Source organism: Garra rufa, chromosome 17 (genome assembly GCF_049309525.1).
Source record: "Garra rufa chromosome 17, GarRuf1.0, whole genome shotgun sequence".
Lineage (NCBI taxonomy): Eukaryota > Metazoa > Chordata > Actinopteri > Cypriniformes > Cyprinidae > Garra > Garra rufa.
In genome coordinates, this window is record NC_133377.1 from 32,713,105 (window position 1) to 32,733,518 (window position 20,414).

Below are 20,414 nucleotides of genomic sequence, written 5' to 3' on the forward strand. Positions count from 1 at the left end.
TTTTCATATGAAAGCGTCTTTAGATGGTTAAATTGGTCATATTGTGAGGTATCACATTGTCCTTGATCTTCTGAGACGAGTTGAATGTTGTAGTGTTTCAGATTTGAAGATTCAGAAATCATGATGATGAAGTAGAATAAATGCTGTTATTTCTAAACACTAGAAGAACCAGCCAGAATAAAAGTGTTCAATGTTTATAGCATGATGCTTGGCATTTTCTTCTGAAGGATCTATTTAGTGAATCTGTCGCAGTGTTTACTAACATTATAAGTGGTCCTCTGGGGGAAATAAAATGACTTTCCACCATGTTTATTACCAAGCTATTATAACCACTTTAAACTATAAACACTTAAACACTTATAATTTACATTCATAATTTATCAGGTGAAGTGTTGCTGATGTAAAATGTGTTACACAGAATAACATTACTGATGGAGCTTTTGAAGAAGTTGGTCTAGAAGGCTTGTGTTCTTCTAAGGAAAGTATGTGCTGCTTTAATGTCATTGTCTAGATTAGTATTGTGAATACACAACTTGAACCTGAGGTCATTAAACGCATTGTGATATTGAAAATATTAAAGGAGAAATTCACTTCCAGAGCAAAAATTTACAGATTATGTACTCACCCCCTTGTCGTCCAAGATGTTCATGTCAGAAATTATGTTTTTTGTAGAAAACATTCCAGGATTTTTCTCCATATAGTGAATGTCTATGGTGCCCCGAGTTTGAACTTCCAAAATGCAGTTTAAATGCGGCTTCAAACTATCTCAAATGTGGTTCTAAATGATTCCAGCCAAAGAAGAATGGTCTTATCTAGTGAAACGATCTGTTATTTTTTTAAATCACAGTTCATATACATTTCTTGCTCTGCCTGAACAGTTTTTAGGGTATGTTGAAAAACTTCAAAAGTCATTTCAAATTCATACTACATCGCTGCAGAAGTACCGATCTCGTGTTTTTGCAAATATCAAACACCCTTAACAAAAAAAGGTAAAACAGCGATGTAGGACGATTTTGAAGTTGAGTGAGAAAATGAGAGTTATTTACCCTAACCATTTTGATCTTGACTTCAGGCAGAGCAAGAGAAGATAAGCGTTTGAGGTTAAAAGTGTATAAAAATGCATTGTTTACAACTGCATTTGGGATCGTTTGGAAGTTCAAACTCCGGGGACCACTGAAGTCCACTATATGGAGAAAAATCCTAAAATGTTTTCCTCAAGAAACATAATTTCTTGACGACTGAAGAAAGAAAGACATGAACATTTTGGATGACAAGGGGGTGAGTACATTATCTGTAAATTTTTGTTCTGGAAGTGAACCTCTCCTTTAAGGTAAACATTACTATTGTTGTGTTTTACTAACTCTACTGAGGAGGATTGTGGCAGTGAGTTGTGTGTTGTTGGGTTTTTTTTGTATTTAGGCATATTGGATATGCAGGTATTCTGTTATTTGTCTTTTTCTAAATCATGTTTTTTTCTTAACCAACAGATGGAATTTCTATGGAAGCCTGTTTCTGCCACTGAATAAAAAAAAATAGGTTATTGTGACTTCTTATGTCACAATTCTGACCGTTTTTTATCAGAATTGTGAGATATAAATTTGCAATTGTGAGTTATAAAGTCAAAATTGCAAGATAAAAACTCATAATCCTGACTTTTGTCCTCAGAATTGCGTAAATGTAAATTCACAGTTCTGAGAACTAAAGTCGCAATTGCATGTTATAAAGTCAGAATTGCAAGAAATAAACTTGGAAATTCTGAGAAAAGTCACACTAGCAAGATATAATCTTGCAATTCTGAGAAAAACTGACTTTATTCGTCAGAATTGCGACTTGTACGAATTTTGCAGAACTGTTTATATCTCGCTATTCCGAATTTATATCTCACAATTCTGAGTAGGGCTGAACGATATGGACAAAATTTCATATCTCGATTTTACATTTACATTTACATTTATTCATTTGGCTGACGCTTTTATCCAAAGCGACTTACAATTGGGGAGAACAGCAAGCGATTCATCCTAAGAGTCAGATCGAAGCGGGAAGTGCTCGAAAATACCATACATCAGGCATTGTTATATGAGTACATGCTATAAAGACAAGATCAAGAAAGATTTTTTTTTTTTTTTTTTTTTAATTGGGTCAGATAGATTTGAAAAAGATGGGTTTTTAGCAGTCGTTTGAAAACTGTTAAGGAGGCAGCATTCCGGATAGGTGTGGGAAGAACGTTCCACCAGGCAGGAACAGTGACCGAGAATGTTCTGGAAAGTGATTTCATGCCTCTCTGTGGTGGTACAATGAGGCGTCTTTCACTAGAGGATCTCAGACTTCTGGAAGGAGTGTAGATGTGTAGTAGTGAACGGAGGTAGGCAGGTGAAGAGCCGGTGACTGTCCTATATGCCAGCATCAGTGTCTTGAATTTGATGCGTGCTGTAACCGGTAGCCAGTGCAGGGATATAAAGAGAGGTGAGACATGGGCCTTTGTGGGCTCATTGAAGACCAGCCGTGCTGCTGCATTCTGAATCATTTGTAGAGGTCTGATTGTACATGCTGGAAGACCAGCTAAAAGAGCATTGCAGTAGTCCAGCCTAGAAATAACCAGGGCCTGGACGGGGAGTTGTGCAGCATGCTCTGTTAGGAAGGGCCTGATCTTTCTGATGTTGTACAACGCAAACCTGCAAGATCGAGCAGTTTTAGCAATGTGGTCTTTGAAAGTTAATTTGTCATCAAAGATTACACCAAGATTTCTGGCTGAAGTCGATGGGGTAATTGTTGATGAACCTAACTGGATGGTGAAGTCATGCTGTAGAGTTGGAGTGGCAGGAAAGGCAAGGAGCTCAGTCTTTGCTAGATTGAGCTGTAGATGGTGCTCCTTCATCCATGCAGAGATATCCGCCAGGCAGTCTGAGATCCGTGCAGCTACCGATGGATCATCTGGTTTGAATGAAAGATAGAGCTGTGTGTCATCAGCATAGCAATGGTAGGAAAAGCCATGTGCCTGTATGATGGGACCCAGAGATGTAGTGTATATGGAGAAGAGGAGAGGTCCAAGAACTGATCCCTGAGGAACCCCAGTGACCAGTTGATGAGTTTTAGATACCTCACCTCCCCAGGCCACTCTGAAAGACCTACCAGAGAGGTAGGATTTGAACCAGCGAAGTGGTGTCCCTGTGATGCCCAGCGATGAGAGGATGGACAGGAGGATCTGGTGATTCACCGTGTCAAAAGCTGCAGATAGGTCCAACAAAATAAGTACTGATGATTTGGAATCAGCTTATGCAGTCCGCAAGGCTTCAGTGACAGACAGTAGCGCAGTCTCAGTTGAGTGACCACTCCTGAAACCTGACTGGTTAGCATCCAATAGGTTGTTCTGAGTGAGAAATAAAGATAGCTGGTTGAAGACAGCTCGTTCCAGTGTTTTTGCTATGAATGGAAGGAGGGAGACAGGTCTGTAGTTGTCAATGAGTGAAGTGTTAAGTGTAGGTTTTTTGAGCAGTGGGGTTACCCGGGCCTGCTTAAATGTAGTGGGGAAAGTGCCTGTGAGAAGAGATGTGTTGATGATGTGTGTGAGCGCTGGTAGGATTGTGGGAGAGATTGCTTGGAGAAGGTGTGTGGGGATAGGATCTAAGGGACATGTCGTCGGATGGCTGGAGAGGAGAAGTTTGGTTACTTCTGCCTCAGAATGGGGATGGAAGGAGAAGAGGGGAGTTTTGGTTGTGGGTGTGGTCGATTTTAGTTCCTGTAAGTGTGGAGCTGAGAACTGACTACTGATAGATGTAGTTTTGTGTGTAAAGAATGTGGCGAAATCATCAGGTGTTATAGAAGTGATTGTAGGAGGTGGAGGGGGACAGAGCAGTGAGTTAAAAGTTTTGAAAGGATTCCGTGCGTCCGCAGCATTGTTGATCTTGTTGTGGAAATATGAAGATTTGGCAGTATGGACATGAGTAGAGAAAGATGAAAGCAGAGACCGATACATACTCAAGTCAGATGGGTCTTTAGATTTGTGCCATTTTCTCTCGGCTGCCCTGAGTTTGGACCGATGCTCACGAAGAACATCGGATAGCCAAGGGTTTGAAGGAGTAGCCCGTGCTGGCCTGGAGGAGAGAGGGCATAAATCATCTAGACAAGAAGTAAGTGTCGAACATAGGGTGTCAGTCGCTGCATTAGTATCCATGGATGAGAAGTGGGTTGGAGAGGGAAGAGAGGAGGATACTAGTGAAGAACGGTGGGAGGGAGAAAGAGAGCGTAGGTTTCGTCTAAAAGTGACAGGCAGGGGAGTTGGGGGTGCACAAGTAGCAAGATGTAGTTCAAATGAAATGAAGAAGTGGTCAGAGATGTGTAGGGGTTTGAACAAGATGTTGTCTGAAATACAATTGCGTGTGTAGATGAGGTCAAGATGGTTGCCAGATTTGCGAGTGCATGTAGTGACAATGCGTTTGAGATCAAATGAAGCTAGGAGTGAATGGAAGTCTGTAGCATTAGGTCTGTCAATGTGAATGTTAAAGTCTAGAATGTTAAAGACTAGAAGTGGGCTGCCATCTTCTGGGAATGAGGACAGCAGCCCATCCAGCTCCTCTAAGATGCCAAGTTGAGTAGGAGGGCGGTAAATTGCCACAACATGGAGTTTGATAGGAGATGTTATAGTAATTGTATGAGATTCGAATGAGTTATAAGTGCATAAAGGAGAATGGGTTGAGTATGTCCAGTTGTTAGAAATGAGCAAGCCCGTACCCCCACCCCTTCCAGTGTGACGAGGGGTGTGAGAGAAGGAGAAGTTAGTAGATAGAGCGGCTGGGGTTGCAGAGTTTTCTGGACGAATCCAGGTCTCAGTTAAGCCTAGGATGCTCAGACCAGATTGCAAAGAAAAGGCTGAAATGAAGTCAGCTTTGTTGACAGCTGACTGGCAGTTCCAGAGACCAACCGTGAAAGAGAACGGTTCAGTGGAAGAGATGTTAATAGGACGCAGGTTAGTAAGATTGCGTCGACGTGTGCGTGTGATGTTAGAGTGATGTGTAGAGATCACCGGAATGAATTGGAAACACATGATAGAGGAGGACAGAAAGAAGAGTAAGAGAGAGGAAAGTTGTACTTAAGTGCGTTGTCGGTTTCGTTGCTCGGTTAAAGTCGCGCAGGAAAAGTCGCAGGTCTTTACTCTCAACGGTCTTCACGCGAGGAGGCTGAATGCTTCCGCTGACGCTTCAGCGTCAGCTGATGCTACGCAGTTAAATACACAACCAACAATGCTTTACTGATAATAGCTAGGGACGCCTCCTCGGCTCAGTCAGCCGCAAATGTATCGCCCGCATGCAAAAAGGCTCAATCGAAACTCTGAAGCAACAGCTTCGCACTTTTAATTGCTCAAGAAGGGAACGAGATGAAATAACAAAAGCTTCCCTTGGCCGTCTGCTCAGTTATTAATTTTAATGAGTGCAATAAAGACTACAATTTAAAGCAAAAAACACTAGCAAGGCAAATCACGGAAGAAAGAGTCCTTTTCTAACAACAGCTCTATGTAAATAAAAAACGCAGGAGTAAATAGATAGAAACGACAGAGTGCTTTTAACAGCAACTCAGTCTTAATACTAACGAATAAGTAAATAAATAGAATGACAGAGTGCTTTTAACAGCAGCTCAAAATAACTAACGCCTATTGAAATAGTATTAAAGTATCACTTACGCGCAGTCGTTCTTTCTCGTCTGACGATTGAATTCACTTTCCCCAGATTTTCATGCCAGATATCTCGATATCGATATGATACGATATGACTACATTCACCTCCATAGCCTTTATCATGTTCGACGCATTATCAGTTGTCACGCAAACTTGTTGGTCCTCCTTCAAGTTCCAGTCTGCTAACGCACCTCTCATCTCCTCCACTATATTATCCCCAGTGTGCTCCACGGGGAAGAATGATGTCTGCAGACAGCGGGTCTTGAGTTCGAAGTTTGTTGTGATAAAATGGACTGTTAAACTTATGTATGGTTCAGTTGTCCGGCTCGTCCACAGGTCCGTGGTTGTGGCGAAATGATCGATTTCACGGAGCTCGGATTCAACACTCATTTTACACTCATTATAAAGTTTCGGAATGGCCACTTGATTAAAATGTGTTCGGGATGGTATTTTATAACGCTTGTCCAGCGTCCGAACCATTTTTTTAAAGCCTTCTTTTGAGACTGTGTACACAGGTACCATGTCTTTTGCAATGTGGTCTGTAATTTCTTTGTGTCTGGTGGACGTCGACTCGTACGGCGTAACGCTACTGAACACATCAGCAATCAAACTTTGCTTTGGCTTATTTTGGGATGACTGAGAAGTCCCCGGTGTTTCTCATTGTCATGCACTTTTGGTGGTGAAACATGTTTGTTGTGCTACCTTGCTTAGTCGCAATTTTTGTTAAGCACGACCTGCACAACACGTCACTCTGGTTTACATCGTCTTTTCTGAATCCAAAATACCTTCAAATAATGGAAGATGATTTATGTTTTGGCACCAAGTCAGATTCTGCACTACCACCGGCCGCATTATCTCCCGCACTCATTTTCTTTCTTTTTAATTTCTCCACTGTCTCTGTAGTGTGTGCGCGCTGTCTTTAGCGGTGCATTCAAGGGCACTCGTAAAACTGATGTTCGTTGTGTGACTGCCAGAGTTGTATGCGGGGCGAGCGCGGAGAGGGGAAATCTATATCGTTGCTTTTTTCGATAGTCACATCTTGAAAGTTCATATCTAGATATAGATACGATAACGATATATCGTTCAGCCCTAATTCTGAGGGAAAAAGTCAGAATTGTGACTTTGTATCACAATTTTGAGGGAAAAAAATCTGCAATTACCTTTTTTAAATGTTTTTATTCAGTTGGAACGTGCTTCCACAAATTTCTAAAGCATTTCTAATCATGTATCACTTTTTATAACCATATGTGGTAGAAAAGATGGTGGTAGAAGTTATTTTAAATTTATTTTGAATAAAATTAGAGCTGTAACTGTTGAAAACGGTTAATATTGAAATTGTTTATTTAGGTTTTTTTTATGGATTTTTTTTGTAGAAATCATAGTTTTAATAATAAAGTCTGGGTCTGAGACAAGGGTACAACCATGGCATAGTAAAAACTTTACAAGACAGTTTTAATTAAAAAATTTTTTTCCATCTCATGAATAATAAAAACATTGATAGCCATTTGGAATCCATCCTGTTTTGTGGGGGTTAAAGCATTTAAAGTGGTAGCATGTGCTTATAATAAACAGAACATTATAGTGCATTGGTTTGGATGCTGATATATGTATCTTTACAGTTATTGCTCTTGGTGTGAATATGCCTTTAGTCTTAATAATACAGTAAAGTTTATTAGAATTAATAAAATACCAGCCCTAGGCCATAAAACTACCTGTTGTTGTACTAATTTCTTGTTGATTTAGATAAATCTTGATAAGAACAGCATGTGATGGAATTTAAAGAGCTTGTTGTAATTTGGGACATTTCTCATAAATTATTTCATTATAGTTCGCTAATATTAGACAAAGGCCGTGCCATTGTAAGCAGGTCGTTAAACTGATCGTTTTATGATGAAGTTAAACTTATCCTTGTTCTTTTTCCAGCGGAGGCGCCACACAGGCTTAATCTCTTCTACTTGGCCAATGATGTCATTCAGAACTGTAAAAGGAAAAACGCCATAGTCTACCGCACCACCTTCACTGATGTGCTGCCAGAAGCTATGAAGCTCATCAGGTGAGTCTGAACCCAAGCAGATTGTTCTCAAGAACAGGAAATATCTTGTATGTCAATAGACCACAATTGTGACCACCCACTTTCTCAGATCTTAATTTCTGGAAGCATTTTCCCTTCATTCATTCTCCATAAAAATTCAATGCAGTTAACCCAAAACGTATCCAAAATTCATCACATCATTGTTTTAAAAACAAAATATATTTGTAACTTTTTGTAGGTGTTGTTTATATAAAATACAAAATCAAATATTCCATTAAATTTTTTATAATTTTTAATTTAATTATAACTAGTTAATTTTTTTTTATTTTTTGGATTTTGAAAATTCAGTTTAACAATTGAATAATTGCCACACAAATCAAGTACCAAATCAAGTCTTAATCAAAGAGATACATCTGAATTATGGATATTTTTTTTGTGAATTATGCATACATACATACTTATATTTAACTTTTTAAAATGAATAATAGTCAAGTATAGATGTAAAAAGCATGTTTCTACAAAGCCATCAATGACTAAAAAAAAATGCTTCGGCATGATGCTGCATCCAATTCAAATGCACAACCTGCAACACACAACGCATTATTAGACAAAGCCGAAGCGATGTGGCAAACGCATTATTAATAAGTGCTTCTCACCAAGTAGACATTAATGTGACAATGTATGCTAATTATTTTCTAAAATCTGTCATGATGTTGCATTGTGTGAATTGCATTACATTATACATGTCATTTTTCTTTCAGTGCCACAAAAGATTCTAAGGTGAACAAGGCAGTGGCGAGGATACTGTCAATTTGGGAAGAGAGAAATGTCTATTCAGACGAGTTCATCGTTCAGCTGAAGAATGGTTTGGTTCAGAAAAAAGAAGAACCAGTGAAAGGTCTGAATTAATAACTAAAGATGTATCATCTTAAAGGGAACCCCTGGGTATTAAGACCCGTATGACTAAATATAGTGTAAATGATGTCTCTTAATGAAATATATAGTAGAAAACCCATGAAAGACTTAAGTTATTTAAAAAAATCCACATCGTTTTATACACATTTTAGACTATGGGCTGTGGTGGTTTGGACTTGTACTGGTGCTACCTGTTGCTATTTTTACCGCAACACAACTCAACACAATTAAATACTGATACGATGCCACATTGTGCAGCTTTTGGTTGTAATTTTCAGTTGAAGGGCAACAAGAGAAGAGATCTAATTCTTCACTGCTTTCCTAGCAATGAGAAGAACAGAAAAGAATGGGAAGATGCCTGTGGATGAATAAAACTTACTAAAGATCCACATTTTTGTTTTCTTCACTTTAGCCCTGATGCTATTGAGGCTTTTAGTAGACCACAACTACTGAAAGAGCTTACAAATGGCAGAGACAAGAAACGGTACATGCCATCCTGGCAGGATGTAAAAAAAGTTGCATGCTGCAGCCACTGAAGAAGTTTCTCAGCGTGGATTTCACTCGATATCCAGGGGTGTTTAGACTCATTATGGGGTAAAATCGATAGTACAGCATTTGGTTTAAGCCTACGGTTGTATACATTGGCACCTGTAAGCTCTTTTAAGAGCTGTGATCATTTTATTTTCCAAGTTGTGTTGCTAGGAAAAAACCAACAGGTAGCGCCAGTAGCTCACTGAGTGCAACCATATATATATATATATATATATGGTATAAATAACGCAAATCTTTGATGGGTTTTCTGCTACGTATTTTAAGTCATTATATTAAGTCGTACCTAAGTCTTAATACCCAGGGTTCGCTTTAATGTTGCTCTTGAGAGCATTTTATAGGCTTGTCAGTGTGTTAAGACTGTACATATTTTTGAAATTCTTATAACAATGATTTTTCTTTTCATTTTATTTTCAGCTCCAGTCACCTCAAACTCCAACCCCAACCCCAACCCCAACTCTAAATCTGCCCTGAAATCCAAGATTGTTGCTGAGTTTGTGGTAAATGATCAATATTCACACTGGAATTTAATAGCGTTTTGGACCCCTTGGGTTGGGGAATTTGAAAGTGGCTATACTTTTCATTTATACAACTTCTTACCTACTTTTTTTTTTAACCTGTCAGCCCTCAGCGTTTATCGAGCATCTGTCCAAGTACAGGAAGTCCATGGATGAGATTGAGCTCAAAGAGAAACAGTTAGCTGCGATGAGAGTGGATGTGTGCAGCACAGAGGCTCTAAAGAAACTGAAAGGTCAGTAAACAGCGGCCATTAAGATTCTAAACAGATATGCATTAGTTAATATATCAGTATTTTTCTAATTTATGTGTGTTTGCTCTTCCTCGTACTTTAGATAAGGCAGGAGGTAAAAGGTTTTCTAAAGACTTTGAAGATGGAAGTACAAAGCTTCAAGAGTTTGTTTCCTTTCTGGATGGAGAGGTCAAAAAAGGCCCTCCATTGGTGGAAGCTCTGGAGAATGCAGACATATTTTACGAGATGCAATATAAAGAGGTCAAGATTGTGGCTAAAGTGAGTATTGCAGTTTAATGTGGTGATATTTTTGGGTGCAATTTTAAAATTATATTATAAATGTACTTTAGCTACACTCTTGTGCAAAATATTTACAGTGTTTTGCAGTGTGCGTTGCAGAAATATTACTAAATTCATGAATTCTCTACAATGGGAGACTAGAATGAATGTACCATCAGGCTCTTTCAAATTAAATGGCAGAGTAGGAAATAAGTAAAATGTTGTTTTATTTATATTTCCAAAAAGCACTTTATGAAATCTAATTATTTCCGTTTGCTTCAACAAGAGCTCTTAATCTCTCCTCACTCCCAGCAGGCTCAGTCCTTCCAGCAAACTCATTATTTCATTGCACACATAAAAAACTATCTTTATATTTGAAAGCAGCAAATAGCCCTTTCAGAACTAATGACCAAATGCTCATTTAATGCTTTTAGTGGTTTCAGCTGCATTGTGCCACAATCGAATTTGTACAAAAATAAAGACATCCAGGCCATTGTGTAGCAAAATGTCCTTGTTTTATTTAAGCTATCTGTGACAGTCATATTTGGCTATTTCAGATAAATACACAGTGCTGTATAGTTTATAATTAGCTTGTTCACAATGTTTGAAATTGCCACATTTCTGGGAGAATTCCACTTGTGGTCATTGGTTTTGTAAGGTTGAACATTTAAAAAAATGATAGTAGATGATTTTGTAATTAGGTGAGTAATATACTTATTTTCTTTCCAATGTACAGCAAAAAGTAAAATTTTAAAATATTTTTATTACTTAAAATAACTGTTTTCTATTTGAATATATTATGTAATGTAATTTATTTCTGTGATTTCAAAACTGAATTTTCAATTATTTGAATTCAAATAGAAAAGTTATTTGAAATGGTAAAAGTATTTTAAAATTCTGCAACATTAAAAATCTTACTGTTCAAAAACTTTTGATCAATTTAATGCATTCTTTCTGAATTAAAGAAAAAAAATCTTATTTTTAGATCGCTGAACCCAAAAAGCTAAGCATTAGTTACTATGCCAATTTTGTGAATGTACAATTTAATAGATGTAGTTATTGCAACTAATTTTGGAACATGTTTCCAAACCCTGCCTCTCCAGGCCTACGAGACATTCGCAAACCGGGTGTCGCACCTTAAGCGGAAGCTTGATGCACTGAAAACAATGTTGCCTGATCCAGACGACTCACCCATCCCCTCCCCAATTGAAGATGCTCCTTCACCCACGGGCTCTGAGTCACCCTTCCAAGCTCTGGAAAGGATTGGTACCCCTGACCCAGAGCTGGATGGCCAGGCAATGGAGGAGGACCTCATTGCTTTGGCTGATGCTCCCAGCCCTCTTTCATCTGATGGGGGTTCCTCACCACCACCACAAAGTGCCCCTTTGGGAGACAAAGACAATCGTGACGTAGAGGACATGGACCTCTCGGATGTAGAGGAGACGGAAACACCTGCCATCATAGGTACCATATCACCTTTACTAGTTACTTTTTGATAGTCTGTTTTGATTTCTCACTTTTTCAAATTTTCTTCATTTTGTGTCATTCTTACAGTTGAGGAACATGTGGCCTCTGCTGTTGTGTCCAAGCAGTCCTCTGCCACTCCAGCTGTCATAGAATCCTTACCAACAAATGAAGGCACAGAGACAAAGCAGATCGCAACCCCAGCAGTGACGGTTCCCTCAGCAGTAACGGCAACAACAGCAACCACCACACCAACTACACCATCACTGCCAGTGAACCTTGCTGGCGTTGACCTTGGCAAGATCAGTTCCATCCTCAGCACAATCACAAATGTTATGAAGAACTCAGGTGAGATGCTGAAATTTGATTTGCACAGTGTAAAAATGTGCATACAGGTCGTAATGTGGCCTGTGGTGCTCATTTGAGAGATGCATGTTTGAATGAGGCCTGTTTTCTCTCTTCCCCTACTAATTTTCATGTCCTCTCTCCACTATTCATCAAAAAAAGTAGAAAAAGCACTGCTTGATAGTATGAATTTTTTTTTAAATCTACATTTGTATGTATCATCATGTATTCAACCTCTGCTTTTGCCTTTGCAGCTGTAGGAGTTAGTCCTGTATCTCGGTCTTCCCCGAGTGTACCTTCTACTCCAAGCTCGACTCAAAAGACTCCCACTCCCACCACTGCCCCTCCAGCCAACCCACTGGCCAGCATCCTTTCTAGGGTGGACATCAACACCAACACTTTGCTCAGTGCTCTGTCCAAAACACAAACCCCGGGGGGTTTTCAGGGTGAGAAATGGAAAAGCAAAATGATTTCAGAAATCATTGGGATATGAACACAGTACACACTAGTGAACACAGTAGTTGTATGTTCAAGTTGTTTTAGGTCAACATGAAAAAAATACGTTTGCAGTCTCACTGCGTGATTTCATCAGTGTATGTAATTCAGAAGAAAATTTTTTCACAATGCGTCATAAATCGGCCATATTGGCGGCACTGAAACGAACAATTTTTGCTGATTGGTACTGCTGAAAATGGTCAATTATTGTCATGTTTTGGGCTGTATTAATCTGTCAGGCCAGGAAAAACATTTGAAGTACTATAGACTGCCAAACATACCAAATCAAGGAGAAGAGTGCAAAAAACTGTCTGAGGAACAAAATGTGATTGTGGTTCACCAAACTGAACCAGAATTTTCAGTGCAAAAATCTTGACAACATTTGTTTCTTATTATTATTTCTGGTCAGGTAGGTGAATATTAGGCTAATCTCTTGATTAGTACGTATCTTTACCACCTATTATCTTCAGTTTGTCAAAATATAACGCCCTTTCCTGCTTACTAATTTCTTCTTTATATGATTTAGCAGCTTCCACATGATTTTTTTGTGGTTTAGACAGCAAAATTTAGCAGAACGACGTATTCAGTAGTACGTTAACAGTGCAATCCATGCTGTTGTTTAGATCAGAGTATTGCCAATATGGCTGCGCATCCGGGTAACTGACCAAATCATGATGTTAGCAAACTCTATTAGTTGATTGTGAACTCAAATTCAAGAGCATCTTCATTCTGGTACTCTTGCCCACAATTCCTGATGGACGCAGTCCCATCCTACTTGTTAAATACGATGTTTCATTTAAAAATGCATCACAATACTCAAGTTAAATGAGGTGAGAATGTAATTTCATGTTGACCTAAAACTTTATAAACCCTTTGCCTAGTTGTGGTAGCAACAGCAGATGATATTAGAAAAGACCTGGGGCCAGATTTACTAAACAGGGCAAATTACAGTGAAAATGCAATCCCATAAAAACGCGATTTTGCCAAGAGCAGCCTTAATAAGAGCCTGTCCACATTAAACCAGTGCTTACCCTATCCAATCTTTTTTTCCTCGTTTTAAAAAAAATCCCATAAACACAGCGTTGTCTCAAAAAATATCTGCATATACACTAAACCACTGAAACCGACTCAAAACGATGTAGTATACATGACAGACCAGTATGAGGCTCTGTAATTCCGCCACAGAGATGCACTAAAACGTGGACCTTGCGTGCTGTATATAAACCTAACACAACAACAATACGAAGATGAGGCAATGCATTTATTGAAGTATTTATGAATCTGTGTTAATGTTAATAAAAATACGGTCGTTCATTACTTGTTCATGTTACTGTTGCTGTGATGTGACATAGCGGTGTCTGACTAGGGTTGAGATGTGGGGTAATGTACACAGATGTTTTCAGATTTATTCACTCTGGGACCTGGTTTAAAAAATAGCAGTTTCAGGCACCCAAAATGCTGAATCTATCTGGATGAAATGCCGATACGATACAACATTTTTACATATACAGCTTAACACGTCTTCTTGTGGACGGGGCCTTAATGTAGGGTCACAAACAACAGAGCCAATGATAAAGGTGTGGGTAATTACTAGCAGCACAGACAGTGTCTGTAGTTTTCCCACGGAATTGGGCTACTTTTACATTGTTGCAGTGGGTTGTCTTTCATGTCTACAGGTTGAAGCAACCCCAATAACATGATATTTATCCCCTGGAATGCAAATTTTACCAGGGGAACCCAAAAAACATGTATTTTACCCTCCGGAAAGCGATTGTCCAGTTTTGAGTAGCAATTGGGTGTGTTTTGGCAAACCTGGCAACCCTAAGCAAAGGGGCAAAATGGGTTAAGTATGCTTTTTTTGGCTGTTAAATAATGGTGCAAATACCAGCAAATCTTGGTAAATCACATTGGTTAATTAATTTAAATCTGCAGTCCTTATCTTTTGACATCCTAGTAGTTAATAAACAGAACTGCATGCGCCTTGCAGAAGAACATTGTAACCGGAGCTACCTCTCTCTGCAGTCAGCTTCAAAAATAATTGTGTCCGCGCCTTTTCACTGAAAATGTTTCCTTCCGTGCCTTTTTTAATGCCAAAGCGGGTACAAGCTGTTAGTAGTCTGGCCCTTGGTATGAGTTCTTCAGATAATGTGTTTTGTATTTAAATCAATCTGCTGACCCTTGCGTCCCTACCACTATCTTTCTCTTTCTATAATTTGTTTTCCCCCAGGTCTGTCGTCTTTGCTAAACAGCCCAGCTCCAAAGACCACTGCAACTTCAAATTCTGAAAAGCAACCCCTGACTGCACCTCTTACACCAGTGACTCAAATGTCAACTCTGTCTAGTCTCCCACTGGCTAGGGATTCCACCTCTCAAGAATGTGTGGCACCTATGCAGTCCAGTATGGTGAATGAGCAAGGAACTCCTAACTCCTCTCTCAATTCTAACTTGGACACCAAGATTGACAGCTTCCTCCAAGTTAACCCAGGACTGAAAGGCTTTAATTTGGGCTTTCCATCAGTTCTGTCATGGCCTAAAGGAGCAGTTGATAGTCCTTCAGCAAGTGGAGAAAACCTTGGAGGAACCCCTGTAAGGGATGAAGGTGGTGGTGCGACACCAACGCAAGATGAAATTATGGATGATCCCCAATCAGAGCTGTTCCCGTATCAGCAAGGGCACGCAGCTTTGGATGCTAACTCAACGCGTCCGCTTCCATGGCAGGAACAAAAGGCTCACACCGACCCACAAGCTCATACGGACATGCACCAGAAGACTGCACTAACAAAGGACTCTGTGCCCTCTCTTGCCGAGGCGGAAACTAAGCGGCATCAACACATGGAAGTAATGCGTTCCTCCTCTTTGTCCAGCAACCAACCTTTGAGAGACAATGTAGAAGTCCCCGAGAGATCCAGTGAGATGCTTCAAGAGCTCAGACAAAACCCCTTGATTCGTGATGTAGGACCAAACGCATATCGGAATGATCAAGGTACGAATAAATTGGCCAAGTCTGACAGATACGGTGCAGAGCCGTACCTTGCCAAAGAACCAAGACAGGACCTCACTGCACCTAACTTCTTCACCACACCTCTGCCACCAATCCCAAAGCTTCCTCCTCCGCCACAAGACTTCATGCATCCAGCATCATCTTCGAGAGCAAGTGGTCCTCATGGCAGAGATTTGCAGAAACCTTTCGGGGAAGCAGAACGAGATGGCTCGTATGTCCCAGGAAACTCTGATTATGAACACTTGCCCCATGAGGTTCCAAACAAGGAGCCTTTCCATCCACATGGGGATGGGGCCTCTCTCTCTGCTCACGCACCACACCTTGCTCCTAAAGTCCCACCGAATGGTCCAGTGGACTACAACCACCACCATCCACCAAGAGTACCTCTGCAGCACCCTCCAAGTATACCCCACCACCGCATTGGGTCTCCTCCTCCAGCAAGGGGTTACCATGAAGCCTCAAGTCCTCCTCGGCCTTTGCCGGAAGAGCCATACTTTGACCAGTACTATGAACATCCGCCACGTAGCCCTTCCCCCCCCCATTATGACATGCACCCCATTTCGCCTCGTGCTCAAGAGTATTATCCAGAAGAAATTCCACCTCACTACCCAGAGCACAGAGTTCGTCCTCACCTGGATTACAGGCCTCCACCACCACACCATGTTCGTCCACCTCACCCTGGCCACTTTCCAGGTCCTAGACCCCTTCGCAGGCCGCCACCAGTCCATCATGAGCCACCCTTTCCAAGAGGCAAGCGACCTGGCCCACCTTTTGGTGGACCTCCCAGAGTTAGGGGCCCCTTTTATCCCCCTAAAAGACCTTTCATGCCTCCGCATTACTGAAGTGGCTCTTGTGATTATAAGGCTCAGGTGTTTAGTGCATGTCGCAGTGAGCAAGTAAAGAAGTCCAAGTTCTGTCGAGATTGCTGTGGAAAATGACACTGGTGTTGAACACCTTCACAAGATCACAAAACCTATTCAAGTAACCAGGGGGATGGAATTAGATCGGCAGAAACTCTTGAGCAAGATCTGTTCTTTTCCAACAAGATGAAGTCAAGGAGCACTGGAGAAGAGAAATGGAAAGAATATCTGCTGGGGGAATGAGATGGAATCTGAAGGCAGACAAACAAGAGGTGGTTATTCTATTTCATTTCATTAATTCTTCTTTAATTTCTATAGTTTTTGTGTCTAGTTCTGTAAAAGAAACACATTGAAAGGTTAATACAAATGTTCTTTCCCTTAGTCAGAATTATGCGCACGTATCCCGCGCATATGTTTGGGAAAGATCTCAATGTTTTGTTTTTTTTTGGATCAACATTTAACTTAAGGTTGATATGTAATATTTTTTTACTTCCGAAGTTCTACTGATGATCGAGCTATATTGTTATGCAAAGCTGGTAGTTTTGATCTTATTTTGTACATGTAATTAAATGTACCCTAACAGGTAGCTAAGCTTCATTATCGTCCTTTATGGACAAACAGCAGTGTAGAGTAAAAGTAATCTTTACAATTGTGAGATAAGGTGCTGAGGTGTACAGAGACGAGCCGTTTTTGCCAGCGGTGGCAGAAGATGCCGAAGAAACGAAGTTGTCGGGCAGATCATCATGGCCTCCCTCAGTTCCCTGAGGCTTTTACTGTACTGACATAAATAAAGATGTGTTTGGAAAAAACCACTGTGGCCGAGTGCAGTCTCAACCATGATGTCTTTGAGTCTTTTCATCTCAGTTGCTTCAGTGACTGATTTCTTTGCTCTTCACAGTTTCGCGAACACCTTTCATTCAACAATAAAATACGATCAACATTATACGCAGAGATTTCATTGTAGCTAAATGACTGCAACTATATATGATTGCGATTTGTCCTACACTGTTCTAGAGCCAAAATCACAGGCTTTTAAGCCCATTTAATGTAATTCTCAATTAATTACTGTTTGAATGGGTAAATGTAGGCTATTTGTATTATAAAAACGGGAAAAAGTGGGGATGTCCCGATCAGGTTTTTTGTGCCCTGATCCAATCCAAGTCATTGAATATTGACTATCTGCCAATAGCAAGTCCTGACTTGTATATTCCTTGTGTTTGGTACACAGTTCAATTCACGAACATGAAAGTTATTAAAGAAATAATATCCAATGTATACAGAGAGATAGTTTGAAGGCAGAAAAAAGTAAACGATAATTGAATGAGAGATCCTCACAAAAGTGCAATCATGCAAGCATATTTCTTTTTTGGTTTTAATGGCGGCTGAACACGCACATTTGAGCGACGTCTTTTCCTTTTAATGGCGGTTGGCAAACACTTAAAGGCGTATACCGCCACCTACTGAATGACATTGACATTACAGCTTACGTAAAAAAAAAAAAAAGGATCGGGTTTAGGAGAGCCCATACCGATCAGTTAAAAAAAACTCTTGATCGCCGATCCTGATAATGGAGATTGGCTCGGGACATCCATAGAAAGCATAGCCTGGGTTACAAGAATCTATGTATACAGTCAACTAAAGCAAAAATTTCACCTCACAGCGTTCTGTAATCAATCCATTCCAGCTCCACTTCGGGTTTTCTGTTTCCTGCTGAGTGATCCTTAAGTATTTACTTCATAATTACTCGTGTTATCTTCCTTCAGACTACTATTTGCACAATTTTACTGTTTGAAATTGGCAATTTATTTGCAGACACAGATTAAGATGCAATATTTTTGTCTGATCAAAAAAGGACTTTATCAAGAGATGACTCTGGTATAAATGTAGCGTAAAAGACAAGGAATTATGTTTCTCTGAATTAAATGTAGCATATAAAATGAGGAATCTACACAATATCTCTTGCCTCTAAAATTAAGGCCCAGCATAGTTCCACTTAATTTAATTTCACTCATACTTGAGAATCAGCTGTGGCTGATTGCATTAGGCACAGATGGATGTTTATGGAGTCAACTCCCTAAATCAGAACAGGGTAACAACTTCATGAGTTTTTTTTTTCTTCTTGATCAACACAAAATTTAAAAGTATAAAGTAAAAAGAGAAGTCCCTTTAAATCGGTTGCAGTGATTGAATTTTTTTTTTTTTTGTCTAATTCTACTGATTAAAACATATCGGAATAAATTTTCTGCTTCAGAAATCTGTACAAAAAAATTCAAATATGTGACCCTGGACCACAAAACCAGTCTTAAGTAGCATGGGTATATTTGTTGCAATAGCCAAAAATACAATGTATGGGTCAAAATGATTGATTTTTCATATGTTCCATGAAGATATTTTGTTCATTTCCTACTGTAAATATATAAAAAATTAATTTTTGATTAGTAATATGCATTGCTAATAACTTAATTTTGACGACTTTAAAGGTGATTTTTCTCAATATTTCCTTTTTTTTTTTTTTTTTTTGCACCTTCAGATTCTAGATTTTCAAATAGTTGTATCTCGGCCAAATTGACCCTTACGACTGGTTTTGTGTGAGGCTCACATATTTAAACATTTGGAACTGTCTTTTCTGTCTTTCATGCTTCAACTTTCTTTCCTCAAAGTGAAAAGGAAGCAAAGGCTTAATTTAGATGTGTAATTTACTGTGAAACATGTAATACAGAAAACATGACTAAATAACCAAAATAATCCTGCTTAAAAAAATGAAGTTGCCCTTTATAGTTGTCAGAAACAATCATTGCCTATAATACTAAACTGCTTAAAATCATAAAATTAGCGTTTAATTGCTGAAGGCCCATTAAAGCTAAACGTTTAAGAAACTGTATGAAACCTTAACATCCTGAACAAATCTAGCCCATGCATTTTGCGGTTCGTTTCAGCGAAAAGTTTAATTTTCTTCAGAAGAGAACATTCACATAGCAAGAAATAATCTGGTGTTGAGCAAATATTAAAGCAAAAGCAAAATGAACATTGATTTTTATCATTTACTCACTCTTATGTTCTTCCAAACCTGTATGGGTTTCTTCTGTTGAACATGAAGATGTTTTGAAGAATGTGTGTTAAGTTGCTGGTAGCCATTTTTTATAAAATGGTCTTTTTTCGCCTCCCATACTATGGAAGTATATGGCTATCAGCAACTATTTGGTTAGACACTTTTCAAAATATCTTCTTTTGTGTTCAACACAAGAAAGAAACTCATACAGGTGTGGAACGACTTGAGGGTGAGTAAATGATAGATGGACTATCCCTTTAAGTCAAAGTTTCACACCAGGGGTTTTTAAACTTGCCCTTTGAGGTTCATCCCTCAATTGACCACCTGCTTTAGAGGTTGATATCCTCTCTGTCTATAATGGACAAAACCAGATGTGCATAAAGAGAAGAGTTTTAAGTTACCTGTAGAAGCTGCTGTCAGTAAAACATAACCTAAATTCTTGAACTGATCCGTACAAAGTTATTACATATTCATGTGTAGAGATTTGGCGGGACTAAGAGTAATCTAAAAAATATTTAACTTATCCACTGGTATTGTTCGTTTTTACAGACTTAATGTGCACACAAATAGACGTTATAGAATATAATAGTCAAAAAAGTTATCGAGTATTCGTTAAATGGCATTTTATATACAGTGTTAGGCTCCTTACACAAATCCAGAAGGGCATTCCATCACCATTCAAAACCAAAAGCTGTCGCCTCTCTCGTATGAATATGCAAAGTTGTTTTGAATTCCTAACGTTAAAATATAGCGAGAGTTAACGGTGAAGCCCTCAAATATGTTAGACAGTCAAAACACCTGTCTATCGTCGTTTCCTCAGGTGCTTCAATACGACAGATTATGACGGACTAAATCGGCTACTCGGATTTGTTTACGAAAAAAGATCAAATGTATCAAAAATATTTTAAGTTAATAAACAGGAGAATAAGATATAACATTATTAAACTTTATTATTATTATTATTATTATTATGATTAGGCCTATTATCTGTAAAATGCAATTAAGATTA

General features: G+C 39.2%; 1 protein-coding gene across 4 annotated transcripts in view; it reads left to right on the plus strand.

The window, feature by feature from the left end:
- Nucleotides 1–20,414, plus strand: part of LOC141289683 (CUGBP Elav-like family member 3) — a 74,215-nt gene that overhangs the window by 14,067 nt on the left and 39,734 nt on the right. For 2 of the 4 annotated variants that reach the window (XM_073821848.1, XM_073821849.1), the window contains exons 2-10: nt 7,592–7,721; nt 8,462–8,598; nt 9,582–9,664; nt 9,789–9,915; nt 10,016–10,191; nt 11,295–11,655; nt 11,746–12,003; nt 12,255–12,446; nt 14,723–16,628. In XM_073821848.1, the coding sequence (XP_073677949.1) occupies nt 7,592–7,721; nt 8,462–8,598; nt 9,582–9,664; nt 9,789–9,915; nt 10,016–10,191; nt 11,295–11,655; nt 11,746–12,003; nt 12,255–12,446; nt 14,723–16,338 (3,080 nt within the window). In that variant the 3' untranslated portion in view covers nt 16,339–16,628. Of the gene's footprint in view, nt 1–7,591; nt 7,722–8,461; nt 8,599–9,581; nt 9,665–9,788; nt 9,916–10,015; nt 10,192–11,294; nt 11,656–11,745; nt 12,004–12,254; nt 12,447–14,722; nt 16,629–20,414 lie in introns of those variants that run through there. The other 2 variants (XM_073821851.1, XM_073821850.1) reach the window with 1 other exon arrangement.